Source organism: Tasmannia lanceolata, unplaced genomic scaffold (genome assembly GCF_043159265.1).
Source record: "Tasmannia lanceolata isolate RefF3 unplaced genomic scaffold, GAP_Taslan_0.1 ptg000008l, whole genome shotgun sequence".
NCBI classification, from domain to species: Eukaryota; Viridiplantae; Streptophyta; class Magnoliopsida; order Canellales; family Winteraceae; genus Tasmannia; species Tasmannia lanceolata.
In genome coordinates, this window is record NW_027518685.1 from 23,882,341 (window position 1) to 23,903,850 (window position 21,510).

A 21,510-nucleotide genomic window follows, 5' to 3' on the forward strand; every position below is an offset into this window, starting at 1 on the left:
AATTGACCGAGAGCCTCGTCATGTGCAAGACTTCTAACCACGGTTTCCGAACCTTCACCAAAGTCACTTGATAATATGATCATTCACATATTAGGATTTAGGTTTATGTTTCTCTGCAAAACCTAGCTAGGACCGTGCCCAAAAAACATCTCCGGAAGGTCAAGAACCGCAAGCTGGCAATTAGCCCGACTCGGTCGGTCGACCGAACTCGGGTGACCGAACACCACCTCGGGCGCCCGAGCAAACCGTACTAGAAATTTTTCCAGTCTCGCTTCACCGAGCTTAGTCGGCCGAACCATCCCTTCGGTTGACCGAATGGTGATTTTTGGGTTTTTCCAGATTGTGGGTTCCTTCCCCTTTTGGGTGATTTTTACCCAAAAATTCATTTTCTTTTCTTTATGAAAACTGGCCTAAACTCCTTGTTTTTAATTCTTTTCACACCCTTGCTCCGATCGGGTTTGCCGAAGCGAAGTTTGATTAAAATCTTAGAATAAAACAATTTTCACAATTTATTTTACACAAGATTTAGAAGATTCGATCTAGGCTTGTGATTTTCCACCATTAAACTCTCATCCACAAAACAAAATCAATCCAAGTGGTTCCCATCAAAGTCTTTATGGTGGATGGATCTCCACGAGTACCACAAAGACGATGAAAGCTCATCGAATGGAGATCGACGAATAAGGCAGCATCAACACCAGATAAATCTGTAGATGCCTTCATTACTTATGAAAAGGTGGAGATCCATGAAAGGATCAATGACCAAATAAGAGTCAAAACCAAAAACCCAATCACCTACCTTTGGAAAACGATTTCTCCAGGTGGAGATCCATGAAGGGATCAATGACCAAATAAGAGTCAAAACCAAAAACCCAATCACATACCTCTGGAAAACAATTTCTCCACTATGAGAATCCTACACAGCCTCCACATGATCCAAGTTTGGGTTTTCTTCTAGAAAGTTTGGCTCAACATTAGTATTTATATCCCCATATTGGAGAGCCCTAATTCAACTTAATTCTTGACAAAACGACCCCCACTTCTTAACGAAATTACCATTGGGATATTTTGGGATATTTCACACATGGTGGGCTTCACCTTGGATTGGCCAAGCACAAAAAACATCCGTTATAATTATGCACTTAATGTTTTTCCCTTTTTGGGCCTATGAATATAAATGGTTGTTTGTTTATATTTTGTAGGGATGCAACTCGGGTCGGTTTGGGTCAGGTTGAGGCCAACACGACCTGACACGAGGAACACTTTTTTCCATCCCGAACCCGACCCGACCCAATTTCCAACTTGACGAGGTTCAATCCGACCCGACCCAAGTTCAACCCTACCCAACCCGGGTTTTTAAGCTCACAAAAAAAAATAAAAAATGTCGGGTTTCACTCGAGTCGGGTTGACCAAACCCTCAACCTGAACGCAACCTGGGTCGGGAAAATTCAACCTGAACCCGACCCAAACTCAAATCGACCCCAACCGACTTTTTTTCGGGTTTAACCCGACCCAAATTGCAACCCTAATATTCTGTACAATTTTGATTGGATATTTAGCATCCTATGATCATAATAAATTTGAGGTGTGGACCTTTCAAGGTGAGATGTACCATGAGCGGTTTAGATCAATCATGATCACATTTGTACAATAGAAACTAGGAAACATAATTACATGCATCCATGGTATATTAGATAATTCCCATCTTTAGTCAGTCCCTCTCTTCTCTCTCCATCTCCCGCTCTCCCTCACTATTGCAGCTGAAATTTGGGTTGAAACCGTAGCGACTCCTGAGGCGAAGGAGTTCAACCTGCGACACAAACAAACCGTTAGAGAACCAGCTGAAGTCTGGACTCCAGGGAGGCTCTCCAATGCTTACGCCTGCCATGTGTTGGCCTCCGATTGTGCTATTTTTTCACCCCATCGCCCACCATTGGGTAAGCTAATATTCCATGGGAAAAAATTCATGGCAGCCAAGCATGGCTTCCATGTAACGATAGATACACCCATGCATTTGGATTGCCGTGCTGGAATTGGCATCTTATTCCAATTTCACCCTATTTTGTTTTCACAAAATGAACATAAGCAAGGAGAAGAAATGATAACGTGACAGAATTAAATACGAAAAAAATATATTCTAGAATCTGTTTCCTACCTCAAAGGTTGAATTCTGAATTCTTTCCGATTATATATATATATATATATATATATATATATATATATATATATATATGAGCATGCATTTGCTGCGCTCTCGAGCGCAGCTAAGCTTAGCTGCGCTAGAGCACAGAAACAGGGTGGGGCCACATTTTGGGTGGGATCCAAAGCATTCATTTGATGGGCCCTTTCATGGGTAGGGTGTCCACCAAAAATCAGCTCCATTGGATCACCTTAGAGTGTCCATTTGTGGGGCAAAAAATGGACAGATACAAATCTGTCCATTTTTGGCCTCACAAATGGACACCCATTGGTGATCCAATGGAGCTGATTTTTGGTAGGCCCCCCATCCATGATGGGGTCTTCAAAATGAATGCTTAGATCACCCCCCCAATGGCCTCACCCCCCTGTTTCTGTGCTCGAGCGCAGCTAAGCCTAGCTGCGCCCAAGCACAGCAACCCTTCTCTCTCTCTCTCTCTCTCTCTCTCTCTCTCTCTCTCTCTCTCTCTATATATATATATATATATATATATATATATATATATATGTGAAGAAAATGATTGTGAGCTTGAAGCTCATATAGCTTATATGAGCTTGAGGGCCAAAACACATGTGGGCCCACATTGTTAGGATGATCCAAAGCATTCATTTGAAATGCCCTTACATAGATAGGGTGTGTACAAAAAATCAGCTCCATAGGATCATCCTAACCCATCCAAAATTGGAGGGCAAAATGGACATACATTGTTTGCTACAAATATCCTCATTTTTGCCCTCCACTTTTGGAGGGGTTAGGATGATCCCATGTAGCTAATTTTTGGTACACACCCTATCTATGATGGGGCCTTGCAAATAAATGGTTTGGATCACCACAAAAAATGTGGGACCCATGTGTTTGGGCCCTCAAGCTCATATAAGCTATATGAGCTTCAAGCTCACAATCATTTTCCTCATGTGTGTGTGTGTGTGTATATATATATATATATGTATATATATATTGTTTCCCATTCCATTTCCAGGGCAATCAGAATAGGAAAAAGGTATCAGAATAGGATGACAATTCCGATTCCTGATTTCTGGCAATGGAAACGTAGCCTATAGCCCTATATAATATAGCTGCAACACTGGAGGGCTCATTGGAATATCCTGACACAATCCTCACTTTCTCTGCCTGTAAAAAGTGCAGCGGAATCTCTGTCCTTCCTTTTTAGTGCCACTTTCCTCCCCTTCAACCAGACCCAACAACTCTTACCCAAGCACAGAGAGAAGAGAGGGCTTACACCTAAATACCCATTTCCCAAAATGCCCATATCCAAAACTCCAATTTCCATCTACCTTCTCCACGCCCTCCTCCTTCCCTCTGGTAATGACTCTCTCTCTCTCTCTCTCTCTCTCTCTCTCTCTCTCTGTATATGTTTTTAGGCTATCTATAAGCACTAACAGACTTTGTAATCTTCCACATGATTTTTGGCAGTTTTGCTAAAATGCGCACTGGGTGAAGAAGGATTTTGTTCAGCACCTCTCCCCCAAAAGGACTCAAAACCACAACCTCTCTATTGGAAAGTCACAAATCCCACTCTCTCTCCCACCAACCTTCAAGGTCAGCTATCCATTCCATACATATTTTTTTTATTAAAATCTCAAGGTGAATTCCTTGTGGACTCCATTTTGGATCTTTATTTTAACTTTTGATCATGAAATTATACTAAATAAAACATTTTTTTATTGGTTGACAGATTTACCAGGTTTTACGCGTAGTGTGTATAGAAGAGATCATGCTTTAATTACCCCTGAAAGTCATGTATTCAGTCCCATACCTGATTGGTAATTTCCGATTAAGTACAGAATTTGTTTTTTACCTGATTATCAGAATTGCAATCTTTGTTTTGTGACCTGATTTTGCAGGATCAATACATTGGGCGCTTATTTAATCACTCCAGCTATGGGTTCACATTTTGTTATGTTCTTGGCAAAGATGCAAGGTCTGATATTATGCTATGCAATTATGCATAACTAAAGTACTTCAAAATTCTGTAGCAAGATGTCTATATCTAATTATTTGGGTTGGATGCTATGTATTACTGAAGTATTTCATAATTCTGTCTATATCCTATTATTTGGGTTGGATAGAACACATCAATTTCTAATATTCAGGGTTATTGTGTATTTACATCACTTGTCCAGCGCACATAACTGACGTGCAGTATGTTCATGCTGTCGAGTCTGGTCGCCAGAATTCGCAAGCAGAACTTTGTGATTAAAATCCATTAACTGTAGAATAACGACTGAATTTTAGCCTTTAGCATTGCCATGAAGTTGTAGTCGTGCAAAATACATTGTAGTTAGTCCTTATATTAAACTTGAAAATAGTGCTGCTGGCCTGCCGCAGAGTTTTGAAAGATTTTTAAACTTAATAGAAGCTTTTGGATAAGCTAATATTTCAAGTTCTGCATCCTTGGGGAAACATGTTACATGGATTCTTCTAAATGGGCGAAGAATCCGTACCGGACACGTCTTGGTTTCCAATACTTCAGGATTCTCTGAGACACTTCTAGATCTCTTTTATTTGTTTTTTTATGAATACTACTACCACAACTTTGCAACTACAGCTTTACAATTACCGCATATTTTAGGTGTTACCCATCCTAATAGAAAGTTTCTTATATGAAAATAAAATACTATATCTACTTAACCTATTAAAAGTTCCAATATTTTACTTGTTTTATAACCATATTATTATGTAGAAAAATAAAATGTGAAAATTGATTAAAATATTTTGGCGAATCCACGAATTGTTCTTTTTGAGGTTTTTTTAATCTGACACTCGATACTCGTGTCAGATTCCGACACTCATATCTTTAGTGATGCAACCTAGTTGGGGAACTAATATACTTTCTACTATTGCTTGTGTTTTAGCATACTACTGCAGAAGGTTTCCAATCTTTGTTAGTCACTTGTCAGCATCTTTGAGGAAATATGAATGGGTGTGCCCTTTATGGGTTTGTCCCATTTTGCTTTGTTGGTCTTTCCATTCTGTATTTCTCTTCCGTTTTCTATTTTTCTGGGGCCTGCTCATCTCCTCCATTGTTGTCTCTGCCTTCTTTTCAGTAATAACTTTTGCTACTTTCTAAAACAAAAACTACAAGAAAAATAAAACATGAGGGTGGGCATTTGGGTCCGAGATTGGATCAAAGAAGCACATTCCATTGTTTGCATTTCTTCTTTTACATTTACTGCGTTATCTGACTTGGATAATTTATGTTTGTATTTGTGTTAAAAAGTTTGCTGCTTGAAAATGGTTATGTCGCTCAATTTCTCAAAATATCAAGGGATGGATTTACGCACTGAAAGCTAATTTTGCAACTTTCATTGAAGGCTCTACTCAATTAAATAACTTAAATTAGATAAGCCAGGGCACAATGTATTTGCCCAATTTGACTGCACATTGAGTGGTCGCTGATATGTGGTGATTACCCTAAATGTATCTGTTGTACAAAGAATGGACATAAGCCCTATACCCCTAAGCATTTGAAATCTATCTAAGATACTCTAAATGTATCGGTTGTACAACATTCAGCCAATGACTTTAAGGAGATCGATGTTGTACTTCCTTTTTCAAATAGCAAAGTGCAAGCTTTCATTTTCAAGTTCTTGTTGACTCCACATTTAGTTTCATATTTTTTGTTGATCCAGAGTTGATTCAAGTAGCTGTATTTAATCTAGTTATGTTGATTGCTAGTTGTCCTTTATTTGCTTTTGTTTTTATGCAATCTTTTGTGTATGTATCTGATTTTCACTTTTACATTACGCAGAGAATTCAAAGTCAGCACTACCTCCACAAGATGTTGAAAGGTGCTTTGTTGTTATACAAAATGTTTCTTTATAATCCATTGTTGTATGATACAATCCCTTTCCATGATTATTTCAAGTTGTGGTGTGTGTTCTTTAAAACATCATATTGTTATTCACAGGCAATGAAGATCACTTTCGCATTTTTAACTAGTTATGTATGGATAGTAAGATTCTCAAGCTTTGGATGAAGTACCATCCCTTTTGAGGGTTTTATGTGAATCCAAACCTGGTTATTTGTTGTTTATTTTTTGTGTTTTTGCCTCTCTTTTTTCTTCTTCTTTCCGTCTGCTTGTTAGTTTTGATTTTTATTTGTTTTTTCTTTATGATCATTTACGAATTGTTTCTTAACTATTTTGTCCGTCTTATTCGGAATATTTTGATCAGCCTCGCTTGCATTCACTTTTAAATCTTTCAGCATGTGCTATTTTATCAACTTTTAACATATATCTCTGTTGTCTGTTATGGTCATCCTTTCAGGTTTTTGTTTGTAATTCAGGGTTCTGTGATACTATCAAATGGATCTGCTACCAGCCACAGACTGCTTGTAAGATATCTATACTATTAGTTTCTTGCAAGAATGTACTATTGGATTGGAATTGCCTCATTCATATTTGATACACAATACATGGTTGTGATTCTGTGTGATTAACATTATTGATACTTGTATCGATATTTCAAGATACTTGTGATTAGCATTTTGATGAAGTGGTTCACAATTATTTCATTATGTAATGATTTTTTATATTGGGTTCATACCCAATCTCTTTATTTCATTTTATTTTTTTATTACGATAGTATCTATGGACGGAGTGATCCCCTCATAATCAGGATTCTACATGATCAATTGACAACCTGCTGGGATCATCATCTGGATGCCTCAGGCTTCACGACAATGTCTATGCCTAACTATTTAAGGGATCTCCAACACTCAAATGTGATCTTATGGTTGAGTGATGCCACCGTTTGGTTTACTTTGATATCAGATTAGATTTCTATTTCATGCAACAGTTTCAGGTGACATCGATGCTCCTTGTCCACATAAATGCAAATTGCTGATTACTTCTTTGGTAAGGACGCGCTGTAGGAGTAACCCATTACCTTATGGGTGGAATATCCACAACATGGGCATTCTTCTTAGCAAGAATTATTGCAGATGACGATTCCAAGAAGCAACTTCCTATGGGAGGGTCCCCTATTGATGAATCACTCGAAAGGAATTTCACCGCTCTGTGGGGAATTCCCCTGTAACGAAAGGACTCGAAACTAAGAAAGACGTGATTGAAGAACTGTTTCACACATACTTGCCTAAGACTTAGGAAAAGGACAAAGGGGAACAGAACCCGGGTGACGAAGGGGAAGAAGCAGCGCTCGCTAGCCCCCGCATCGCTTCAAAGACTCAGTTTTATCTGCAAATTATTGCCGCTTTCCTTTTTGTACCAGATTGATCCCTCTTCTGACTCTGATTGCCAATAGGGAACCCCTTCTTTCCCACTTTGAATTATCTGAATGAAGCTCCATCCCAAAACCGCGTACCTCTGCTTCCTTTAACATGCTAATACCAAGAAGATCCTGGGCTCGATCCAGTTTAGTATCAAGGTGATTCTGTTTCCGTTCCTATATATGGGTAGTCAGGTTCGCTCGCTAGTTATATGCTTAACACATGCATCTGAGGTCAGAGGTGGCGCTAAGGTGAACGCTAAGCTTCAACTCTGACCTTATATTAGAAGTGCACTGAAGGTTGGGATACATTTTATTACTGAGGCGGCCTTGATTTGCTATTTTCTTGGCATATATTTCTATTTTAAGTCTAATGTTACTTGCCAGCAATAAAGGGACTTGTTATTGTTATCATTAAAAAAAGGGACTTATTATTGTTTGCCCAGGAATATCAAATTGAACATTTGGAAAGCCCACACATTTTTGCATGATAATTTTATTATTAAATTTACTCAAGATTATAATGATAAGGGCTCTGGATCTCACAAAACTGGTTATCCCTGCAGAGTAGTTCTCTAAACCATAGTTTTAAAACTCCCCCGCGTCATCATGGACTCCCCCTAGTCGACTCCCTTTTACCTTGGCTGCATTTTGCCTGACAGAATCAATAAAAAACTCCTTTGACTCTCTCAAATTATGACCGCACCAACTGAGTACTCGACCGCGCCATGTCGAGTCGACTATGATTTTCTTCGGCCGTGTTTTGACCCGCATCCGCATTTTGAAACACTGCTCTAAACCAAGGTTTAAAATGTCGGTTTTGGTCACCACAGAAACAGAAACATTTTGGTTTCAGCTGAAAATTTCAATGAAAAAACTGTAAAATCATAGAAACATATGTAAACATATGTAAATAATAAAAGTTTAAGGCAAAACTTCAGGAAATGCTAGAATAAGCACAAATACACACTTAGAAACCATCTCCTAAGCAGGACAATCATCCATAATGGTTTAACAATAACGATTACCTAGTGACATGCGCTGTCGGGCATGTTTGATAATTCAGTGCATGCTGCATTTCAATATGTTACATAATTATATTTGTATAAATTGCATGTGAAATATGGTGTATGCATTATGCATAAAGTATGCATTTTGGTTTTGATAATGTGATTCGGTGGGGATGGAAACTGAAACATTTCAGTCGTTTCATATCGGTCTTGGTGAAAATTTAAAACCATGCTCTAAACTATGATACATTGACTACCAAAACTGATGGTTTGGCCAGAAAAATTTCCCAACTGAAAATTGTACCGTTTGTGAAACTTGTTCTGAGACTTCTACTCTTGCCTGGAATCAACTCTATTGATAATGTGCTGATGCAGTTGTGCAATTGTCATTCTGTGTAGGGGATTGAGCATCTAAGATATCTTTTTTCACTTAGTTTGATTTTGAGTTCGATATTCCTGGAGGTGTACAATATACATATGCAAACCACACGCATTGAAACGTGCAGACATTATCAGTAGCAATTTTGACATTGTTTGCGACTGGAATGCAGGTGGACTCATACGCATATCTACCTGCTAATTTTGATCACTCAGTGGAGTGCCACAAGTCAGCTACTCTTGTCGTATTTGAGCGAAGGTTTATTTTCTCATATCCTGTCAAAATGAGTACATGGGCCATGGATTAATATGGTCTCCCACCTCCATTTGAATGTTGTCTTCTGTTTATATTTTACTAAGCATGGGAGTTCACTTGGAGCACCCTTGATTTTGCCTCATACATGTGTTTATGTTTAATTGCTCTTTATATGACTGAAATTGAGTTACATGCTTATTTATTTGTTACTTCTTTCACATCTACCACATAATTACAATCTGTCCACCTGTGATTTATGTGGAACATATTAATTATTGCATTGCTATTAGTTAGATGCATTAAATAGTCATTATTCATTTCACAGTTTTATGAGTGAAATTGAGTTACATGCTTAGTTATTTGTTACTGAACTCTAGTTACATGCTTCTTTATTTGTTACGTCTTTCACATCCACCACATAATTACAATCAGTCCATCTATGACTCATGCGGAGCATGGAACTTAATAATTATGGCATTGCTATTAGTTAGATCCATTAAATAGCCATTATCCATTTCATAGTTTTACCCTTCTCTGTTAAGATATAGTGCTAACTAAATTTATTTCAATACCCAGGTATTTCAATCTGGAAAATCAAGTCCCTGAACACATTGTTGGTTCAACAGACATGCAACCACTTCTCGAAACTCCTGGAGAGGTGCTTCTTTGAATTTTCATATATTTAAGCTTTGATCTCCACAAGCATAAGCACACACATATCAGATTCTTATTGATAATTTTGAAGCTCGTTATTTGTGTTATCAATTTCTTGAATTGTTTCTGCAACCTCAATTGTTCTTCCGTTTCCAGATTTTTGAACTCAGGAAATTGCTGCCTACTTCAGCTCCCTATGACTTCAATATCCATGTGAGCATTGTTATTTACTTTAGCATTTTTCTCTCTTACTTCTTGTAGCTTTCCTGTATCTGTCGGTGTTGAAACACTGACTCAGATGAGAGCTAGGCCATGTTAAGGCCTAGTCGACTCGACCAAGGCATGATTGACTGGCATTTTTAAACAGTGGTCTCAATTGTCATCCATGGTTAGCCTTTGCGAAAAGTTTTCTAATGTTGCACTTTAAGATAATTGATGCATGTGGATCTGTTGCAGATCATGGACTTCCAACCTGGAGAATATCTTAATGTGAAGGTCTGTTGAATGACATCTCTTTCTGTATATCAATTCTTTTTTTTTGAAATGAAATTTTTTTTTTTGAAATGTGTATATCAATTCTTTTTGTATATCAATTCTTCTAAGGAGCTATTGGAATCATTTGCGTAATTTTACAACTAAGTGTTTCTGAGTAATTCTTCAAAATCTCTTTCTTGAGTAGCATCAAATTCCTTCTCTTTGTACATTATTCTGCTTTACCCTATCTTGACGCCGTGATGAACATATACCAAGAGAGTTGAAAATAATATTGTGGCTGTGTGTTTAATTGTTTGATGGAGCAGGAGGTTCATTATAATCAGCATGGCTTGTTGCTTTTAGAGGGACAAGGCATATATCGATTGGGTGACAGTTGGTAAGGATATCATTCTAGACAGGGAAATGTTTACGTTGTCTTTTTCCATAGATAGTATTAATGAACTCATTAGCTTTTCCTTTGTTATCATTTCAAGTAATTTTTCGTCTTTTAGAAAATTACAGATAAATCAAGACATTTGTGTTCTTTTTGGAACTGTCTCACCTACTTTTCTATCATAAACAGCAGTCTCCCATGGCAGATGCTCATTCGGTTAATTTGTAAATATGTCTAGTTCGAAAAAGTGAAAACACTACCTCCTGCCTGGGTTAATTTTCGAATCATAGATTTCACTCATTAATAACCCACATGGTAGGTGCTCAACATGAATACCCTGTTGAATACTATAGGTAGTAGTTACAGTACAAGGGCGGGCGGCCCAGTGCACGAGGCTCCCGCCATTGCAGGGTCTGAGGAGGGCTAGATGTACGCAGCCTTACCCCTGCTTTGCAGAAAGGCTGTTTCCGTGACTTGAACCCGTGACCACCATGTCACAATGGAGCAACCTTACCATTGCTCCAAGGCTCGCCCTCTGGTTCAGAAAATGATACATGTCCCATCCCCAGGGCACTTTTTTGAGATTAACTTCTAAAGGGCGTTATAGTATGATTAGAAGTTGAATAACTAATATCATAGATTATAGTTATAACTGCCTCAGATGAGGCATATCCCGTCCTATGGAAGTCTGGAAATGACTTCGGAAGGGGGTTCTGAAATTGTGGAGGCCAGGGAAAGTTTAATTTCCTATACAAATTTCACGAATGAGACAATGACCTGAGAGATAGCTTCTCTTGCTAGGGCCTACAAATACTCACTTTCTGGATGTGGGATTTGACCCATGGGGGAAGGTTTTTGGACTGTATTATAATCTCCTTTTAAGTTTTAAAACAATAAATTTCATAAAATGAATTGCTAGTGACTAAGTTATGCGGGTTAAAGATGTAATGTAATGCAGGAAAACTCAAGAGAACACAGTACAGATTTGGTACTCAATGCTAAAATAAGATCAAAACAATAGAAGAAAAGAATTATCAACAAATAATGTTGTATCAAACAGCTAAGCCAATATTAAGATAATCATCCTTCAAAAAATAAGGTTTTATAGCTTTATATAAACACTGACATCCTCCACTTGTTTTCCAAGCAACCTAAACTTCTTATTCTAATCTATTACTCGCTCTAGAAGAACTCATAATTCACTTTCCTAAACCTATTGTGATTTTGAAATAAAAATAGAAAGTTACAACCTCAATTTTACTATTTGATGGGTGAGGAGAAGGCTTTCCCTTGGAAATTTGCTGATGCTTTGGAGTCCCGGATTCTCTAGCTCGCACCAGAGTGACTAGAGCATCCTTTGTTGTTTGAGACCATCTTCCTTTTAAGGATCATGGCTGATTTGCCTTTTCAGAAAATTTGTACTCTTTATGTACTTTTGCTTTGCCTTGACCAGACCCATCGTGTGTGTGTGTGTGTGTGTGTGTTTTCCTTGCTCTTTCTCAACAAAGCTTTGCTTCATCATTCAAAAAAAATATATATTCATGCCAACTTAAAGTCTCTCCTAATTTCAATTGATATTACCAAAATTCCCCTTGTAATAATAATCTTTTGCCAAGTTTCAGATTAAACAACTACACCCCCAAGCTTATTGATTTCAAGGACTGTCTGTGTTGGTGAATTGTTTCTGTAACTGTTCTTTGGTGAACTTACAGAGTCAGCTTTTATGTTCTTCACAAACACCGAACTAAAAGAATCTATTCTGAGCTAACCTCCTATATTATCTAAACTCCTATCCATCTGTTGTAACTTGCAAGTAGGAAATTCCGATTTCCTGCTCTTTTACGCTTTCTTTTGTTATTTCTTGTGTTCCTTCACTTACATTGAAGACCCACTTAAAATTCCTTATGGAGAAAATAAAAAATCATTGTAAGGTAACCAACTATATCAGATAAACTCTCATCCACCTGTTGGAATATCTGCCTTGGCCTTCCCTTAGTGTGAGTTCAGGTGTTAGTCACTCCATGCTAGGTATCCATTTCAAAATATGGATATCGAAGGCCGGTCTTTGTAAGCATGATTACTAGGCGCTCTTTTTTATAGCATTTCATTTTCGTTGTTCTGACATGAATGCTTCTTATTACTTGTCATATTCAGTGCTGTAAAAATTAGTGCTCACAAGCTTCATCACTTCCTTTTCAAATTAGGTATCCACTTCAAGCGGGTGATGCCATTTGGATGGCGCCATTTGTACCTCAATGGTAAGTGGAGTATCTTTGATCTAAATAAGCTCTTATTCCATCAAAAGGCTGGACCATGAATGGCCCCAACTAACTTAGTATACTGTATCTATAAACACTTTTTTCAGGTATGCAGCACTCGGGAAGACCCGGTCGCGGTATCTGCTATACAAGGATGTGAACCGAAATCCACTGTAACCTTAATACCACCAGGATATGTGTGGTACAAGATTCAAAAAACATGCTGATGAGGACAAGAGAATCATGTATATGTGAAACAAGGTCCTTGCTTCTAAGGGTAAGGGTAATTGAAGTTTTCTTTTATTTAAAATGGATTATGGTCTAAATTAGAAGGATTATGTAAAGGCTCAAGCTATTTCGTATGGATAGCTCCATATGGAAAGGCAAGAAAGAGTTTGTGTGATCCTTTTTTTTCATGTGCAAGTATCATCCCTTGGAATGGAACTTGAAACTTGTGTGGATATTCTAAATTTCTAGTTCCAATTTCCAAATATCAAAAAGTTATTAAGATTGATCAAACTCCATGTGTAGCCAATGACAAGATGAGATGCAAGAAATACAAACACACACCAAAAATGTGAGAGTTACATGGTTCGACAGTATGCCTATGTCCACAGTAGCTTATATTTAGAGATGCTAGTACCTCTAGAATCCCTAAAACCTAGCATGTTATTTCTACCTCATTTATAATGACAAACTATTATAATTCTCTTATGAGATTGCAAGTTGTTATACTAGATCTATATTGGAATTTGTAAGGATTAGCTGTGTAGATGTCAAAGTGGCCTCAAGAATGACTTGAGTTATCAAATGATTGAACAATTGAAATCAATTTAATTATGACACCTTAGATGACATTCATAAAAAGTATCTAATGAATTATGAGTTCAATGGATAGTTCATTAGAAATAGCAAAAATACCACTTTTTTGGTTCTGGATCTTCCAAATCTGGTGCGAGCTAGAGAATCCGGGACTCCAAAAATTCACTTGGCTCTGGTGCGAGTGAATTTTAATCACATTAAACCCTTTCAAGATTTAGAAAGAAGACCGGAATAGCTTTCTGATAAGAATCCATCTTATCAGATAAGGCCCTATTTGTTTTAAAATTATGACAACCGATTGTGAGTGCCAAACCGATTATTGGACTCAAAATTGCGTTTAAATTTGAGCAATAATAAGTTTGGCACTCACAATCGATTGTCATAATCTTAAGGTCATGTTGGTTTCAGATTGTGACAACCGATTGTGAGGGCCCCAACTGCTCATCTAATAAACGCACCTTCAAAAGACTGCCCTCCCAAACTACCAAATGCGGAATTAGATGAGCGGTTGCAAACCCATCATCAGACTATAGAGATTCTGTTAAAGATATTGCAGAATCATTCAAAAAAAAAAAAAAAACAGTAAGGATCTCATTAAAATTTCCAAGTTAATCGCATTAAAATTCACATTTTAATTATGGTTCAAGCCAACTCCCATTAAAATTCACATTTTCAATATGGTTTAGTAAAATTTTCCTTTCAAAAAATGAATTATGGTTTAGTAAAATTTTCATTTCCTCTCTCTCTAAAGAAAAAAAGAAGGTCCCAAGTCTTTACCACATCATATATACGATGTGTCATCTCATCAATTTGAGCAGAGATGCATGGCATTCTTATGGAGTTTTAGCTTGCATACTTTTCCCTTAGAATATCTGTTCTTGCCACCTGTTTATCACATATCCAAATCTGTAGGATGTTGCTTATTGTCTATTTTCCATCTGAATTGTAGCCGACTTATCTGTTGATAACTGAAACTGATATGGATCACCCTGACCACAGAGATTTCTATCTCAAAACTTGATGTGTTTTTTTTTTTTTTTTATAGGTACAGGGAACCAGGTTTATCATATCATGGATCTTCGTATTAGGGTGCCTGTCTTTTTATGATTAAATGCTAAGGAAATAGCACCTGTGGAACTGTTTTTTCATTATTCTCAGTATAGAACAGCTCTAACAGGTTTAAGTGCAAAGTCCAAAGGTGGATGCCTTTTGTTTATAGAATCTGTATTGAACAATAAAAGCACACTTGGGACACTGCATAAAACCATAGAAAGTAGGAGAATTGGATTAATATAGTTGTGACTGGGCCGAACTTATGACTGGTGAGAAAAAATGGCCAGTGTTCTAGTACTTCTTTATTTATGTTTCATTTGATTGAGAAGGCCAAGTCTGTGATGCAGTCTGCTTGAGAAGGTTTGAACCAAAGTTGTGCAAAGCCTGCCTAATGCTACTACCCACCTGCATGTTGGTAGTTATTTGACGTATTTCGTCATCACATATTTTGGGACTTCAATCTTTCTCCCTATGCTCAGAGGAGTCAGTGTTGTTACTATGACAAAAAGAAAAAGAAGAGAGAGAAATGAAGAATGCAAAAATCTCAGTGTTTTGTGATTAAAACAGCTATATTTCTATCTTAATTTGTTGGATGGATGAGGTTTGGTTCCTATCATCCACGTCCAATTCAATTTCTTCAGCCTGGTATGTTGAATGAACACCATACAAGACATAAAACAAGGTGACCACAAAACTCCATACACCAAATCTTATAAAAGACCTCTTCCCAAGTGTACTCATGAGAAAAACATTGAGGAGGATTGAGGCAGCAGAGGCCATGGCATCAATGGCACCTTCCATTCCGACGGATGAGGGTATAATTTGTGTGTAAACTAAAATCAGGGAATTATTTGATTTTTAAAAATAAGGGTGTGTTCCGTAAAGCTTCTCATTCCTGAGAAACTTGGCAGAGACAGCGGCTGCCAGTTGCTTTGGAAAATCTCATTTTTCACATATTTAGGCCTAGGGTGGAGCAGAAATGGAAGAATCGGGCCAGTCGAATTCAGTTCCTGAACTGCATTTTCAGGATTTTTTCATTCTCGCAGCGGAAAATCCACAGAAGCTCTTCTGTGAAGGGTTGCGGAACGCAGTCTAAACTTTGAAACACTAGGAAACTCATTTTCAAGTCAAGTTTACTCTAGATCCAAAAGATCCTCGACGTGTCAAAAAAAAGAGAGAAAAAGAGGTTCAATGTGGGTCTTTTCTGATCACAGTTTCTGTAAACAACAGTAGAACCAAATTGCACCGAGCGACTGAGTGCGGGAGAGAAGGAAAAAAAATGAAGGACGTTTTCTATAGGCTTATTTCTTCATCACAAATTATGGGACTTCAATCATCCTCCCTATACTCAAAGGAGTCACCGCTGAGACATGGTGATATCACCATGACAAAAAGCAAAATGAACTTGGAGAGAAATGAAGTGAGGCAAAAAATCACAAGTGTTTTGTGATTAAAACTACTCTATTTCGATCTTAATTTGTTGGATGGATGAGGTTTGGTTGCTATCCTCCATCTCCAATTCAATTTCTTCTGCCTGGTATGTTGAATGAACACCATACAACATATAAAACAAGGTTACCACAAAACTCCATACACCAAATCTTATAAAAGACCTCTTCCCAAGTGTACTCATGAGAAAAACATTGAGGAAGATTGAGGCGGCAGCAGGCCATGGCATCAATGTTACCGACCATTCTGACGGCCGGTGAAGGCAGGGGACCTTATAGTGAAATAAGGCGGTGATAGAGATCGAGGCACCTCCGAATAACGCTAAGCCCCACCACTCCTCATTGAGCTTCCATGATAGAGAAAAGGCAATTGAGGTTGATGAAAGGAGAAAGAGGAAGAGGAGAGTCGGGAGGGGATTGGTGGTTCCTTGCTTCACGTATCTTCGGTAGATGAGCGCATTGGCCACCATGTAGAACACAATGAGCGTGCCGATGGAGATCATCTCCATTACTATGTTGAGGTCGGTGAAGAGCGCGATTAATGCAGTGCAGATGCCTGCACCATGGATGAGGGAAGAATTATGACCTTTTTTTCATGCAGGGATGAGATTGTCGACCCCAACTAGTTTGGGACAAAGGCTTAGTTGAGTTGAGTTGGGGGATGAGATTGTTTTAGGTGGCCCTGACTTGGGACTTTTTTATTATCTTCCTCTTGATCTTGCTTTGTATTTTCTTCCTTTTTTCTTTTGACCATCTCGGTTGTGGGAGACCTCCCTCCATTTTAATATATTTCGCATCATTTCAAACACACACACACTGTGGGAGACCCCCCTCCATTACTATTTGAGAATAGTTCAGATTATTTTGAGAAGCTTGGTCTTAGAACTTTACATGATACGACTGATTTTGAGAAAATCACCAAAACTTCCTTGATATGATATTACAAAAGTACTAGCTAGGCAATTCCAAAATCTCTTTTGCGGCTCACTTTTTCAGGAGAGAACAGCCACCCCAGATGAATTAAATGATTAAGGCAAAATCTGCTACGAGGTGGCTGTTCTCTCCTGAAAAAGTGAGCCTCGAAATGGCTTTCTGAGAAAATGCCAAAATGCCCAGCAAGTCCCTAGTACAAAATATCCTTCTCCAATATAATCATCTATTTGAAAGTAATAAAGGTAAACTTTTTTGAGAAAATGAATAAATTCTATCCCTCTGAAAGGAAAATAGAATCCATCACCCTATTGCTTTACTTTCGAATGCATATTGGCGATGTTTATCATAGTTCTAATCTCCCCCCCCCCCCCCCCCGGTTAACTTTTATGAAGGGGTGGAGAAGCAACCGTTAACTCCGGAAGCATAAAAGCTAACGATTTCTGTTAGAGAGGGGGGGGGGGGGGGGGGAATATCACTCTCCTAGTTCTAAATGGCATAGTATTTTAAAAAGCAAAACCATTTTCCTTGCCCTTTCTTATGGGTACTGGTCTACTAATAGATTTGGGTTATTGAGGAATTCAACAGTGATAACTAGAAGGGAAATGCATAGGAGTTGCAGCAATCCTTACCCAAGAAGATCGTGGCATTCATAGGGGTTCCTGTAGTAGGGTCCACTCTTGCGAACCAATACGGCACAAGTCGACTCCTTCCCATGACACACAGGTACCGCGCTTGGCCTAACATGGCGACAAGAAGAGAAGCCACAATGCCCAAACTTGCGCCAGCCCCAATGACATTGCTTTCCCATCTTCCCCCTACAATCTTTCGAAAGGCCATGGCGTATGATGCTTTGTCTGATATCTACAAAGTCAAGGATAATTCTTTTTTCTAAGTTTTTTTTTACGAAAGATAACTATATTCATTGCAAAGAGATTACAGATTCACATCAGTGGGGAGAGAGGACCCAGAGTAAACTGAGTCTCTCAATGCCTTGGATTTAGCCAACCGATCCGCTAGATCATTGGCACTTCGAGGGACATGAACAAAAGAAAAAAAATCTACCATTAATCATACAAATAATCTCATCCAAAAACTTAGCTAATTTCCATGGTCCATTGTTTTTTTACTAAGTAACAACTTATCAGCAGGTAACCCATCGTAGTGCTACTCTTGCCTACGCAACTTGGTTGCGGAGTTTTGGCGGCATACTAGCAATGCTAGTGTATATATTTCAATTTAGGGGGGAGAAGTTCTTGTGGGCCTTCTATATTGTAATAACATTCTCTTAAACCTACAAATTGGAATATATACACTAGCAATGCTAGTGTATATATTTCAATTTAAAGCTTGATGGTTTTGAATCACTAACCTCATTATAAGGTGTCATCAGGCATAGAGCCAAGGCCATTAGGCAATAAAGTGCAGAAACAATGAGAACAGAGCCAGCAATGCCTATTGGAAGGCTCTTTGAAGGGTTCTTGATTTCTTCTGCCATGGTTGACACTGAATCATAGCCAATATAGCTGATATAAACCATAGCTGCACCATCAAGAACACCTTTTGCACCAAAAGGGGCAAACCCTCTTGGCTCTATCAAGTTCTTTGCACTTCCATTGCAGAAACCAGCAATAATAATAAACCCAAAGAAAATCACATGGAAGACTGTCATCACAAGGTTCAATGTAGAGCTCTCTTTTGTACTGCAATCCCAAAGCAAAATACCCATTACTCCAAAACTTATAATAAAACCCCGTCTACATATAATCCAATTAGGCTATCTGCTAACAATAATAATTCTAAAACAAATCAGTGCACAATCCAGATAATTATTATAATCTTAATGCAGAAGAGGGATATATAGATAGATAGATTGATAGAGAGATGAATAAACAACGCACTCACTTACCCTTTAACAAACAATATCTTTTCAAAATAAAGCCCATTATAAATAGAAGAGAAAACAAGATAGGTGGTAACGGATCAAACCTATAACACAGACAGAGAGTGAGAAGAACAACAAGTGCAACAGCTGGGAAATCCAATCTATTATACCCTTCTGCCAAGCCCACTTCAATTCTCCACGAATCGGCGCCTTTTTCAAATGCGCAGCATAAATACTCCGTAAAACTCCTTGCCACCGCCGCGTTTGATAACACATATTCCATCAATATATTAGCTCCACCAAAATAACCGACAAACTCTCCTACACCAATTCAAAAAAAAAAACTCAAAGACCCAAGAAAGGTATCCAATCTCAAAGGAACACTGAGAAGTTCAAATGTTACCAAAGTAACCCACAAACTCTCCCACACCAATTCAAAAAATTTCAAAGACCCAAGAAACGTATCCAATCCAAATTTTAAAAGAAAAATGAAAATAACAAAGAAACACTTAGAAGTTCTAGTTTGAATGTCAATACCAAATGTTTCCAAAGTAATCAACCCACAAACTCTCCTACACCAATTCAAAAACTTTCAAAGACCCAAGAAAGGTATCCACTCCAAACTTCAAAAGAAGATGGAAAATAACAAAGAAACACTGAGAAGTTCTAGTTTGAATGTCAATACCAAATGTTACCAAAGTTATTTACCCACAAACTTTCCTACACCAATTCAAAAAATTCCAAAGACCCAAGAAAGGTATCCAATCCAAACTTTAAAAGGAGTTGGAAAATAACAAATAAAAAAAAAACACTGAGAAGTTCTAGTTTGAATGTCAATACCAAATGTTACTCTTAGATAACTAAAGGCACCGCCGGCTACTGGAATCTCAACAGAGAATTCAGTATAACAGAAGGAAGAAAGGAGAGCTGATATCCCGGCAACTATATAGGAAACGAAGACGGCGGGGCCGGTTATCTTGAGAGCGACCGGACCCGTTGTGACGAAAACTCCAACACCTAGCATTCCTCCAACACCAAGGGCAACAAGATCATACCACTCAAGTTTTCTCTTCATATCTGCACCTGATCTCAGTCTTACATGATTTAGTTCTTGGTTTGGAGTCCATGTAGCTAGCATTCTCTTTCTAAGCTTGTGGGGTGTTTGAGATAGGGAGTGGAGATAGGTGGAGAGGGAATTCTCGTGGCGAGTGGCCATGTTTAGAATTGAATAGGTACTTGGTCTTCCATGCAAAGGCTTTATATATAGAGAAATTTTATCAGCTTTACAGGTTAATGGGTGGGAAGAAAGTCCTTTATTTGTCCTCTCTCTCGCTGTACTTTTTTATTATACTTATTAGCTCTTTCTGTACCACTAAAATCAATCCTTATTTGCAAATAAGGTAACTTTAAGTTAATCTCATTTTCAAATGAAATATTAAGGTATCTTTGAATGGTATTAACTATATAATTTGAAGATTAATATAAAACTAGTATAACCATTATTTGCATATAAGATTATATGCAAATAATTTTTACAGGTATCCAACAAGGTTCTTACTATTTAGAATTACATGGTCCAGCTTCATGCATTGTACTTACATTAGCAATTTTTTTATTTTTTTTTGAAAGAGTATGCTTTAAAATTCATAGCAAATGATTATTTTTCAATAAAACTTTAAAAGTTTGAAAATTAAAGAAATCTGTTCAATTGTTTTTTTACAAAATCAAAAGGAATTTATGAGTGAGAGGGAGAGAGGAGTATCTCTTCCCTTGAAGTTTTTTTTCTCCTTTTTTCTTTTGTCTTTCTCATTTCCCCATCTCGATCGGGCTCTTCACATTAGGCTCCATTTCTTTTGACATAAAATGGACGTAAAACAAAATTTACGCCCATCACTCCACTTAAAAATGGGTGTAAAATTTGTTTTATGCACATTTTGGTGTTGAAAGGAAGTTCATTAAGATCAAGGGAAATAAGTTTTTGCTAGGCTATTTGCTGTAAGCCCACATATGTTAAAGTGTCTTAGCTCTAGAGGTAGAATAGAAATATTGTTGGATCATGTGAATTAGTATCTACTTCAAAAAATCTACATCCTTTGTGCTGATAAAACCCAAGTGCATCATGAGAGCTACAAAAAAAAAAAAAAGTTATTTCTCAGTAGGAAACAAGTTATCATCAAGATGCCAACTCTCTATGGGACTTCTCTGCATCATGTAATATCAAATCAAGCTCATGTTATTATGACTTTAACTGTTCTTAGTAGGAAATGAGTCAATGTGGAAGTATTGGTGTTCTCATCTTTTACCAAGGGCTTATTTAGATACCTCGAAAAATTATTTGCATATAATCTCATATGCAAATGGTTTTGAAGTTAAATAGGATTATTTGCAAATGTTGAACATAAAATAAGAGACCATACTGCCCCATTTGCAAATAAAATAAAATTAAAATAGTCTTGTTTGCAAATAAGAACTAGCTAGCATCCAAAGAATAGGTCAAATCGA

General features: G+C 37.7%; 2 protein-coding genes across 3 annotated transcripts; one reads left to right on the plus strand and one right to left on the minus strand.

The window, feature by feature from the left end:
- The first annotated feature begins 3,279 nt into the window (after window positions 1-3,279).
- Window positions 3,280-15,042, plus strand: UGLYAH (ureidoglycine aminohydrolase). Of its 2 annotated transcripts, XR_013253090.1 has the most exons (14): window positions 3,280-3,520; window positions 3,632-3,757; window positions 3,894-3,981; window positions 4,063-4,139; window positions 5,970-6,009; window positions 6,487-6,553; window positions 9,008-9,093; window positions 9,667-9,748; window positions 9,901-9,957; window positions 10,201-10,239; window positions 10,545-10,615; window positions 12,817-12,870; window positions 12,978-13,147; window positions 14,738-15,042. XR_013253090.1 is itself a non-coding variant. In XM_077388746.1 (13 exons), exons 1-13 carry the CDS (start codon window positions 3,460-3,462, stop codon window positions 13,045-13,047), a joined length of 918 nt encoding a protein of 305 aa, XP_077244861.1. In that variant the 5' UTR covers window positions 3,280-3,459; the 3' UTR covers window positions 13,048-13,333. The 2 variants fall into 2 exon arrangements, 1 of the variants encoding a protein (XP_077244861.1); XM_077388746.1 differs by lacking the exon at window positions 14,738-15,042 and having other exon boundaries at window positions 12,978-13,333.
- A 452-nt stretch (window positions 15,043-15,494) lies between these two features.
- Window positions 15,495-20,224, minus strand: LOC143884897 (cationic amino acid transporter 6, chloroplastic-like). The gene is made up of 5 exons (XM_077388745.1): window positions 19,849-20,224; window positions 19,113-19,329; window positions 18,496-18,826; window positions 17,756-17,987; window positions 15,495-16,749 (listed from the first exon to the last, which is right to left on the minus strand). The coding sequence occupies exons 1-5, from the start codon at window positions 20,222-20,224 to the stop codon at window positions 16,202-16,204; spliced, it is 1,704 nt and encodes a 567-aa protein (XP_077244860.1). The 3' UTR covers window positions 15,495-16,201.
- Window positions 20,225-21,510: the final 1,286 nt, after the last annotated feature.